Source organism: Zea mays, chromosome 7 (assembly GCF_902167145.1).
Source record: "Zea mays cultivar B73 chromosome 7, Zm-B73-REFERENCE-NAM-5.0, whole genome shotgun sequence".
Taxonomy (NCBI): Eukaryota; Viridiplantae; Streptophyta; class Magnoliopsida; order Poales; family Poaceae; genus Zea; species Zea mays.
This window is the reverse complement of record NC_050102.1, coordinates 177,113,744-177,124,797: the sequence shown is the minus strand read 5'-3', so window position 1 is coordinate 177,124,797 and position 11,054 is coordinate 177,113,744. Positions and strand designations below refer to the sequence as shown.

Sequence of the window (11,054 nt, the reverse complement as noted above, 5' to 3'; positions counted from 1 at the left end):
AGGCGGCCACCTACCTTTTCCCTTGCACCACCAGCCGCGATCCTCGCGGTTGGCAGAGGACGCGCCGAGGTCAGGAGGAGGCCGAGATTGTTCGACTCCCCCACTTGATCTCTTCCTTCCCCTCTCCCTTTGCCTCGCCAGCCATGACGGGAGCCCCCGCTCCAGCAGCTGCTCCCGGCGCCGAAGCAACCGCGGCGGCGTCACCGGCGGGCGAGCGCGATGAGCAGGCAAGCACGTCAGTACGCGTGCGGGTCTCCGCTATTCCTTTCCCTTCCCTCTGTCCTTCATTCTCATTCGGTCCCGTCCCCGCGCCGCGTGGCGTGGTGGTGGTGGTGGTCTGATTGGGGCGCCATGCGCGCGCGTGCCTATTGGTTTTCAGCAGCTCGCGTGCGACGACGGGTTCGCCGGCCGCGCCTGGACGTCCGGAGGCGCCGAGCGTCGCTGGGACCGGGAGAGACGGTGGCGGAGGGCCCGCGGGGGGCGACGAGCGTGCGCTGCTGGTCGTGACGACGATGCCGCCGGCGGGCGCCACGGCGGTGGGGGTGGCCGCGCCCGGCGTGCCTGTGGCCGAGACGGAGACGACAACGTGGGCGCGGTGGACGTCGATGTCGTCCGTGCCGTGGGCGAGGCTCGTGTTTGGATTGCTGCTCCTCGTTCTGCTCGGCTTCGCGTTCTTCAAGTGGGGCCTCCCGTTTCTCTCCGAGAAGGTGATGATGCTTCTCATTCTGACTGGTCTCCTATTAGGAAGGACCGTTTAATCATGGCAGTTTTTTTTTTGTATCAATTCCTCCGGATCGGCCGAGAACTTTGGTCTTCTCTCTCGGCCAGTCCGAAGGAATTGTGCGTGCTTAATCTCACAATCCAGCAGACAAGTTTCACATGTCATATTATCAAGCAGATGATGGGTTATCACATCACAATTGTCATGCTAGCTGTTACTGTACTTCAGTTTTTTCCTCCTAATTTGTGCAGCGGATGACATTTAAGTTTTCCGCACCATTTGTCGTGGTCATGCTCTGTGTTCTATTTTATGTGCGCTTGACAATGCAGGTGATCATGCCAATTATTGAATGGGAAGCAAAATCTTTCGGCCTCCCCGTGTTAGCGGTGGTGATAGTCGTTTCTCTAGCGGTCTTCCCGGTGGTGTTGCTGCCCTCCGGTCCACCAATGTGGCTAACCGGAATAGTTTTCGGCTACGGTTTCGGCTTCCTGATCATCATGGTCGGGGTGACCATCGGCATGTCTATACCTTACTGGATCGGCCTACTGTTCCGCGACCGCCTAAACGTAATGTCTCTAAGCTTCCATCTGATCATGAGCGCTACGATTCGGTGTATTTCCTTAGCGGCTGGTTGGTTGGTCCCGATGCCCTGGTTCCTAGTTTTGCTACCCTTCTTCTCTCACCTGTTCGTTGACGCGCAGCTCTGGCTGGAGAAGAAATGGCCACGGCAGATTGCTCTGATCAAACTGGTAGGTCAAGGGAGCTGGTTCCAGCAGTTCCGCGTGGCCGCGTTGCTCAGGATCTCGCCGTTCCCATACGCGTTGTTCAACTACGCTGTAACCGTGACGGAGATGAAGTTCGTCCCTTACATATGGGGTTCGGTTATCGGAATGGTGCCTGATGTGTTCATCAACATCTACAGGTTAGATCCATTCCAACGATGCGTAGTAGTTGGGCATAGACTGCAGTTCAATCTGATGTGTTCAATCTGTGCAGTGGGCGGCTGATACGCACGTTGGCTGAGCTGAATTATCGGAAGCACCGGATGACAGCAGTCGAGATAGCGTACAACGCTATATCTGTAATTGTTACCGTCGTCTTTGCGATTGTATTTACAGTATACGCAAGACGAGCCCTGGACAACATGGAACAGTCCGAAGTCGCCTGCGCTGAACCTGTCGTCGGTGACCCTGCTGGATCGACCGAGTCCAGGGATCACCTTCAGGGATGTTCGACTGCACGTTCTGTACCAATCGATGTTGTGTAATGACACAGGTACAGTACACGTCTAAACGACTGGTTGACTTAAAGTTCCTTTGTTGTACATACAACACGATAGATCGGTAGAAGGGAGATCTTAACAATGTGTGTAATTGTTACGTACTACTGTAAGTCTGTAAATATGTTATGACCTGATGCTGTGTTCAGCCACACGCATGTTGTGTGATTGTTGTTGCTTCACAGTGATCAGGGTTCAGACATGCATACTACATAAGGCTATCTCGAGCAGTTTCACCTATCACATATCTTATTTGCTATTTCCGTGGTACTCAAAAATAGCTTCTTCCGGACTCAAAAAGCCAGACCGCTGCCTATTTCCGTGGCCGCAGATTACCACCAGGAGACCGACTTCGTGATGGATCGGAATTGTCGCCAGTCTTCTCCGCCAAACAAGCTTTCCCGAGTTTAAAAAAAAAGACGATGTCGTTGCGCCTTCGAGTTGGAGGCGATCGCTCCGGCTGTCAGCTCGTCGAAGACCCCACGAACGAAATAGTCCCTCGTGCTCTCCTCCGCCCAAGCCTCCCGCCAACACTCCGTAACCCCTGAAGGATGAACACAAGTCAAAATTGCAGCGAAGGCCAACCAATGAGCGTGTAGATGTGGCATTGTGTAATAGCCTAGGCGAATATGGAGTGCAGTGCAGGATCTGAAGAGTGGCAGAGGAACACCATTCTGACCAAGAACACCTTAGACATGACCCAGCCCTGCTTTTGCTGGAGTCGTCGGCAGGCACCGACCGAGCTTGATCAGCCTCATCTCCAACAGAAGCGTAATGCGCAGACCTGTCGGGACAAAATGTCAGTGAAATGGACATTGGTGGTGTGGTGGGCATTCAGAGTAGGAAATCCAAGGACCTGGATCCTGTTTCAAAGAAATTGTACAGCGCGGCCTCTTGTTTCTTTTCCATTCAAGGCCGGGTCGCGGCATGTTCGGCGTTGTTTTAAAACGTTTGCAGGAGTACTTGGAGGGTACAGTACAGTACAGTCTTGCAATGCAAGATAGGTAGCATGCATGCCATGTGCAATGGCGTACTAGCAGAAGCCAAAGCCATACATGCATCATGCATGGGCACGGCGTGGGGGGAATTGTAGTAGTGATCGGTACAATCATAGTACGCCAGAGCCGGCGCCGGAGAGGCTCCTGTCAAGGTAGAAGCCCCGCGGCCTGGAGCTCCTGCTGCTGCTGCCGCAGTGCGGCGACAGCACGGGGAGCCCCCACTGGGAGGAGAAGACGATGGCGGGGCAGTCCGCAGCGGCCACCGCCGCCGCGAGCAGACGCCGCACGACCTCCGCGACCAGCGCGGCAACCCGGCGCGCGGGAAGCAGGAGCAGCAGCCGAACCAGGCGCAGCCGCAGCCGCTTGCCGCCGCCGTTGGCAGTCGTGGTGGTGGCCCCCCATCTCCCTCCCGCCTTGCACGCCCTCCGCCGCAGCCGCAGCCGCAGCGGCCGCCTCGCCCTGACGCTTGCTCCCGTCGACGGCGACGAGCCGCCGAGCTCGCCGCCGCGCAGCCGCTGGTACCGGCACGCGGAGCGCGGCAGCAGGCGGTCCCTCGCCGTGAGCACCTCGAGAAGGCCCATGTGAGCTAGGTAGCTAGAGGTGTGACGGCTATCTGGGTGACGAAGAGCGAGTCGGTGCCGAGCTCGGTGATTAGCTGTAGGAGGAGGAGGAGGAGGAGGAGGATATGGAACGTACGTGCGTATATATAACCGAAACCGTGGACGTGGAACGGCGGCGCGGCGCGAATTATTGCGAGGCCCGGCCGGCACATGGGTCTGGGACTGGATCGGACTGGGAGGGAGGAGCCGTTTCGTCACGACGGGCACGGCCAGCGACCGGCCTACGACGGCCTGATTGCCTTTGACGCATGCATGCATATATGCTTTCCGTTCCGATTCGCCGCCAGCGAGCTGTTACAAATCAAATTGAAGTTAGTGGTACGCATGCTCATCAGTCATCACCAGGCCGAATTATTGTACTGTAGTATTAGATTAGTAATAATAGCGCAGTTGGTAGGTACGCGCAGTATCGAGTTGAGCTCGCGATCGTCGCCCCCAGGCCCCAGTTCACTAGTTCAGTTCTGCTTGGAGCGATAGGTACGTACTGCGGCGTAGGAGTAGGAGGACACACATGCATGACAGATATCGTACCAATAATAATTTCATGATCACCAAAAGAACGCACGATCGATGGTGACGATCGATGGTGATGATTAATTGTAGCGATCATTATACGACCACACTTCACAATTTGTTTAAACGCAATCCCTCGGCCTGCTTCCAGCATGCATTGCCGTAGCCCAAAGAAACCACTGCTTTTTTTAGCATACGTTGGAGAGAACCTGGCATCGTCGTCACCAGACGTACCTAGAACATATATAGAATACACAATAAGTGGCAACTGCCAGAAAGAAGAAACTGTAGGCAGATTCTTTTCTCTCATAAACCAGCGAGAAGTTTGTACGTCGCGATGGACTTTGTACGAAGGCAACCGCATCAAACTTTGTTAGGCCTTGTTCGTTTGTGCCGGATTGGTGAGTCGGAACGATTACTAACCGGATTATTTCTCTAATTTATATAAAATTTGATTAGCTGGAACGATTCCGGATGTAATCCGACAGAAACGAACAAGGCCTTAAGGTGAATGCATGCGCGCGTATGGTAGGTTTCCTAGTTAGGCCATTTGTAACGACCCGCCATTTTAGGTCTCAGCTAAATCTAAGAGCATCTTTAACAAGGAGCTCTAAAATAAAGCCCTAAAATTTAAAATAGAACCATACTTAAAGTGTTTAGGATTTCAAAAAAATTTACTCTAACAATTATAATTTTGTTTAGGAAATAAACCATGTTATTAGGAAATAAATAGTCATATAATAAGAGAAAAAGAGGATATAACTTCAATATATAGGGTACTATATTTAAGATCTGAGAGACCGAGTCTTATAATTATTTGATGAATTTTTTGGGTTGTTAGCCCTACATTTTAAAATACAGCCGTGTTTAGGGCCCCTCTTGAAGAAGCTCTTAGCTAAGTGCGCAGTAAAAGGAAATCAATTACAGCGAATTGGACAAGAGAAAGGTCACGGTAATAGGAAGTAGTGAACATGGTCGTTACGGCCGTCATGTGCCATCATTAGCAAGGTATAAGAAAAAGGTCACTATAGGCCAGTGCAAATCATGCCCAATGATTGGGAAACGGCCGGCCTGCATGGTTTGTTATGTGGCTGTAATGGTACGATGCTGATTTGACAGCTCACGCCCTTCGGTGGACGCAAGTTGCGACGTATATAGATAGATATACAGACATATGAAGTACAAGCCAAACCGATCTCAAGAGAAAAATGAAATGGAGTACGTGTCAAACAGATTTCAAGAGAAGAATGAAATGGAGCTGCAGAGTGCAGACCAGCCGCACAGCCTCTCTGTAAGGCCATCCTAACCAGTGGACGTAATAGATGTGCAAAACACTATTTCAACATTGTTTCAGCACTATAGATACTTTATATATTTATAGATAAAGTAAAATTTAAATACTTCTCTCCCAAAATATACTTTGTTTTTACAATTCATATGTAATTCTATATTCATTATAATTCATTCGAATGTGGAAAAAAGTAGAAAGAACTATATTTTGGGGGCAGATAGAGTAGATGATAAATTTAGACTCCGACCGATAAAGTTAACCTAAAAGGTGTGAAAGAACGGACGCGCATGCCGTACAATTTACAACTAGAACTAGCAGTGCAACATGTGGCAGATGTAGTACCAATTAAGCATGTGATTGCGCAGGACAAGACAGGACCCATCCAAGTAGAACAAGTTTAGCAGCCACAGGCTAGAATTCAAGTACCGAAACATTCTCTTCACGCTAGGTCGAGAAACACTTGCGATCGAGCACGAGAATCAAAAGGTTATGGGAGACATTCAGCAGTAGGTTATCACAAGGCGTGCCAGCATGTGCCAACAGTCTGGATCACTTGCATAGATAAATTGCAGTCATCGTTACCATAGATCTTATAACAGGCTAGGCTAGCACAAGTTCAGCACAAGCCTCGAATCCACCTTGGGAAATATCTGGAACACTTGCATAAACCATATTTTAAACTAACTTCAGATAGACTTTCAGGAAGCACGGCGCAGAAAGCACAATGTACCATCCACCATGCAGCTCCTAAACCCTTAGCATAGAATCTCCATCTCTAGAGGCACTGCAAGTCATACCGAAATAAAAGGATTAACTAGCGCAACAGCTCAAATGCAACATTGGACAGATTACGCAACTGACTTTTTTTTCCAGAGAGCTTGTCATACTTTTATTACAATATAAACAGCTGATGGATTCAAATTTTGCTCGTTTTGCTATGATTCTTGCATTTTAATACGTACAAAACACAATATAAACTGCTGATGAATTCAAAAGTTACTGGTTTTTGCTATGATTTTTTTGCATTTTAATACATGCAAAATAGTAACAATACTCAATTTGGCTTACATTGTAACCATTCCCGATGTCATCTGGTTGCCTTTGAACTTGCATAAAAACATTAAATTACAGACAATCATGAAGTCTTGTCGCATGTCAACCTTTGATTCTTAAAAAATCAGAAATGGATTATTTACATCTTTGGCATATGATAGGCTGATAGCCTTCAATTCATCTAAAGCAATTATAGTTTTGGACTTCTGCTTAAACGAAAGCAGAAGGTATCTTCTGGAAAATTCAATTCTAATAGATGCACAAGCACATATAAAATGCAACACACACACACACAACTGGTCGTGTGCTGCACACGTAAAAGCACAAGAATTCTCTAACTTTAGGGTGTGCCCTAAATGAGTGCAATCTTCATTGTTTGAGGCCAAAATCAAGGTAGGAGTAATTCTTACCTTGTAGAATGTAGAGCATAAAGAATCAGAGATTTTCCAAGGCAAAATCACGCCATACATCCCCTTGTGCTGGTTGGCTTTCCTGATCTGTTAGGTATTTAGAGCATCACATAAAAAATCCAGTATCTGAGCCAATGGTCATGAAATAGTATAAAATTTACTTGAATGTTGCCTTAATAAAAAGGGACAGACCCAGTCACCCAGTGCCCAAGGCTCCCACACGAGTAGGGTCTGGAGAAGGAATAAACCGATGCCAGCCTTTCCCCCACAAATGTGGGAAGGCTGCTACGAACCTGTGACCTAATGACTTAGTGAGACAGCTCTCACCACTGCACCAGGTCTGCCTTAATAGTAGAAAATATTTTAAAATATGTCTCAGGGATGTACTGCCAGCAGTTTGCCAGTGCCAAACAATTTATACATTTTTAGGATGAATTTCTCAATGTCCCAAATTTGACAGTATGTAAACTGAGGGATATTTTGTTTTTATTGAGAAGATTAAGGGCGTGTTTAGCATGGCTCCAGAGCAGAACTCCAAGGAGGAGCTGGCAAGAGTCTGCCAAACACCCTAACTCTAGAGTTGCAAACTCCATGGAGTTTTCAGAGTTGCAGTACAGTTTTTTGGAGTACCTCTTTTGCGGCTTCAAAAACTCTAAAAAGGCAACCTAGATGTGGAGCTTGGAGTTATTTACCCGCCACTGCCACCGGTTATGAGAAAACCATTTAAATCTGGAGCAAATCTGCTCCACCCAGAGTTTTAGAGTGGAGTTGCTCTGGAGTGGAGCAGAGCCATGCTGAAAAAGCGTAAGATACATTGAATTTGCAGAGGAATACCTCACCCTCGCATCCCACACACCATCACCACCAACAAACCCCACCCTAGCTTAGTTGTAAGTACTACGACAAAACACTTTGTCCGCTCCACCCCCATAACAAAACTTGGGCTCAATTTACTCATGACGCTATTTCAATTGATCCAGTATATCTCCTAATGAGATTTGTCCTTTTGTTTCTCTGCATACAAGTTGAGTTTTCACATTCAAATTCCATGGGGTGATAGAGGACAAAAATGTTCATAGTTGCTTTTCATGAAATTTGGTATCCCAAATATTAATTTAGTATTAGATGGTCTTAACCTATGAAGAATGATTATTAAAAATTCTAATGTACTTTTCGGTATATGATAGATGTCGTTTCTCATTTGTCACTCCAGAAAATTTGAACTTTAAACATAAGCAGAGAAACAAGAAATATGAATCTCATTAGGAGGTAGATTGTACCAATTGAAATAGTTTAGATGAGTAAAATGATCCGGGAGTTTCTTAAAGGGTAAGGTAGACAAACTTGATTGTTGGGGATTGTAAAATGGACTTCTTATTTAAACAAGTTATGTGAATCAAAATGATAATTGAAGTCTTGAACCAAGCACTTGACTAGATCAATAGTTTGCTAGACAGCATAGAAGCTATAAGTACTATCTATCCATTAAATAGAGGCCAAATTGGCTACAAGACACTGAAAATGACCTCCCTTTGCTGGTGGACACTAAAAATAGTGACATTCGTTGGAGGACACTTTGCTTCTTATCGAATTTGAAGGTGGACACCTCGCCCAAAAAAATATTTGTTTCTAGCTTTAGAGGAGAGGGAGAAGAGCTTTGAATTGCCCATTTTGCCCACCAGCAAAGAGACAAAAAACATGGTGGCCTCATTCTTAATGTCCTATGGCCAATTTTGCCTTTAATATGTGGTTTTATTTTGCTTCAGTAGATATTTCCAAGTAGGAAGGACATAAAAGATATAGCACAGTGCATAAACTGCAGCCAATTTAGCAAATGGGAACTGTAAATAGCATTACTCACCAAGCACATCCTACAAAATCAGTTCAAGCCATACAGTAAGACACTAATTTATCATGCTCAACTGTTACTTGATTTTCGTTTTCATGTGACTACATGAATGGTTAGATATTCTTCAATATCTTTATAGTTGAGGTGGATGTTGGCAAAAGAGATCTAAAAGGAACTATGTTGGAATTGTCGATTTCAATAGGATATAGTTACGATTAGCAATTTAATTAGAGGGAAATATAATTGTCTTGATGTGGGGGGGGGGGGGGGGGGGGGGATGCTGCAAGTTCCTTGCGTTTTGTTCACTAGGCACTAACTAGCAGTTTAGTCAACCAAAGGTTTAACCATGCATTACGCATAGTCGCATATGAACCAAGCCCAACCACCGTCTCTAGTCCGCATTAGGCAACTGACTACACGCATCAGGAGCTTTCTTCTCGGTTATCATCAGACGCACCAGAAGTTCAGAATCGGAACGCATTGCAACTCTTGGACTAGGTGAGAGAGGAGTGGGTAAAGGGGACAGGCCCAACGAACATACTGGCGGGCGCTGGATCCTCGGCGTCCTCAGTTTTGACTGCCATGGCCGGCGGCACGGGGATGTCTGCAAAACCAGACAGGGTGAGGCGACAGATCCGTTGGAGAGAAAGCGATTAGGTCACCGGCACAAGGAAGGGTAAGGGAGGGGACGCACCATCGGCGGGGAGGGTGTCGCGCATCCACTGCTCGTCGACGACGTCGATGAGGACGCCTAGGCTCAGGCCCAGCTCCAGCTCCAGCCCGCTCATCTGCTCCTAGACCTCCTCTTCCCAGTGCACGGCTATGCTCTCGAGTCTCGAATCGAATGGAGCTCTCGCCGAGTCCTCTAGGCAATGGCGGCTCGCTCTCGATGCTCTTTCCGTTCTTCGTTGTAGAGTAGTAAATAAACGGGCTACTTTTATGCCGGTTGTATGTTCGGGCTGTATTTTGGGTCTTCTGGGCCGGCATCATCCTGTCTTACGACCAGAAGGGCCGGTGGGATGTGTCTGATGAATCTTGCTTCTTTGCAGATTTTTTACTTTTAAAGTTTGTTTGGGAGCAAAGAAATTGAAGTGGATTGAATATCAAAGGGTTTCCTACTCCTCAACCCCTTCCGATCTCTTTGCTACCAAACATGTCCTAGAATTTATATTTTGGAGCTCCGAAGCCACTCAAATTTGAAAGTTTCTCACAGACCAAGCCGATGAAAGGTGAGCCCCCTCATTGATGCAGAAGATAATTTGAATACTCATATGCTCCACATATTGATCCAATCTATGATGATCTCCCACATTGAAAAAACTAAATTTGTGTGCTCTTTCTCCCCCAAGGGTGAAAGTCTTTGGGTGGATTCTTCCACAAGGGAAATTTTAAAAACAAAAAAAATCTTGTAAAAAGGGGGTGATTAACAATGCCGAGTGCGACCTAAGCCATTAAGGGGATGAAGATTGTGATCACATCATCTTCAGATGTCCAGTAGCCTCCTCCTTGTGGCGCATCATCACAGTGCATAACACTAACAACCTCTTGCATCCCAACACTAGGAGGTTTGTCTCCCACACTCGATCGCTGAATAACACTGAAGCACTTTCATCCACTTCTGCTGCTAGATGTTTTGAAAAAACCAGCATGACACCATCTTCGGGGCAGTGACACCGTCAAACCAATCTGCGGGCCAGCGATGTTGAAACGAAGCCCGACGATAGAGCTCCAGGATGAGTTATCGCACAGGGCACGATGAAAATGGTGCTCGATTATGAAAATGGTGCTCGATTTTTTGAATATATATAACCTCTATCCCTATATGGCCTTTGCATCGTTCACACTATTTTTGCATAGTGATTTAGGCGGGGATCTTTCGTCTCACCATTGCTCCGTAAAAACATCACATTTATGTTTTTTATATTAGAAAGTTGTTGGATATGTCTAGCCTAGCGAAGCATCAAATGTAGATGGTGTTTGGTTATTCATATATTTTGAGGGGATGCATATTGTACAAAATCCAATGTAAATTCTATTATCAACTTATATTGAGATGGTGAGATTATGGCATAAAATCAAATATAAAATTTAGAATCTATTTATCTCATGGGTGATCCTCAAACTGACAAGCAACCATGCCAAGGCAGAAAAAAAAAACCCTCTCCCCCTCTCCCCATCCACGAGCACTATGTCTACCACATTGATCCAAATCCAAACTCGTGATCATGGCACTGAAGCGAGATGTGGAGTGGGGGACCAGCCACCTGATCCAGACCCACATGGTACCAATCTAGAAAAGGTGTCAACAACCCATGGAGTT

General features: G+C 46.8%; 3 protein-coding genes across 7 annotated transcripts; 1 reads left to right on the top strand and 2 right to left on the bottom strand.

Moving 5' to 3' along the window:
- The first annotated feature begins 34 nt into the window (after window positions 1-34).
- LOC100272748 (SNARE associated Golgi protein family) lies at window positions 35-2,240 on the top strand. 3 transcript variants are annotated; one of them, NM_001351009.2, is made up of 5 exons: window positions 38-235; window positions 380-707; window positions 1,051-1,287; window positions 1,423-1,643; window positions 1,718-2,240. In NM_001351009.2, the coding sequence occupies exons 1-5, from the start codon at window positions 144-146 to the stop codon at window positions 1,986-1,988; spliced, it is 1,149 nt and encodes a 382-aa protein (NP_001337938.2). In that variant the 5' UTR covers window positions 38-143; the 3' UTR covers window positions 1,989-2,240. The 3 variants fall into 3 exon arrangements, 2 of the variants coding, with proteins under 2 accessions (XP_035816301.1, NP_001337938.2); XM_035960408.1 differs by having other exon boundaries at window positions 35-235; window positions 1,051-1,643; window positions 1,718-2,182; NR_183544.1 differs by having other exon boundaries at window positions 380-1,643.
- Window positions 2,060-3,835, bottom strand: LOC111589730 (uncharacterized). Of its 3 annotated transcripts, none has more exons than XM_023300596.1 (3): window positions 2,857-3,835; window positions 2,680-2,784; window positions 2,079-2,544 (listed from the first exon to the last, which is right to left on the bottom strand). In XM_023300596.1, the coding sequence occupies exon 1, from the start codon at window positions 3,577-3,579 to the stop codon at window positions 3,109-3,111; it is 471 nt and encodes a 156-aa protein (XP_023156364.1). In that variant the 5' UTR covers window positions 3,580-3,835; the 3' UTR covers window positions 2,079-2,544; window positions 2,680-2,784; window positions 2,857-3,108. The 3 variants fall into 3 exon arrangements, with proteins under 3 accessions (XP_035817051.1, XP_023156364.1, XP_035817052.1); XM_035961159.1 differs by having other exon boundaries at window positions 2,092-2,544; window positions 2,689-2,784; XM_035961158.1 differs by having other exon boundaries at window positions 2,060-2,784.
- A 1,986-nt stretch (window positions 3,836-5,821) lies between these two features.
- On the bottom strand, window positions 5,822-9,575 carry LOC100193267 (uncharacterized). The gene is made up of 4 exons (NM_001351008.1): window positions 9,429-9,575; window positions 9,276-9,338; window positions 6,886-6,972; window positions 5,822-6,206 (listed from the first exon to the last, which is right to left on the bottom strand). Exons 1-3 carry the CDS (start codon window positions 9,520-9,522, stop codon window positions 6,911-6,913), a joined length of 219 nt encoding a protein of 72 aa, NP_001337937.1. The 5' UTR covers window positions 9,523-9,575; the 3' UTR covers window positions 5,822-6,206; window positions 6,886-6,910.
- Window positions 9,576-11,054: the final 1,479 nt, after the last annotated feature.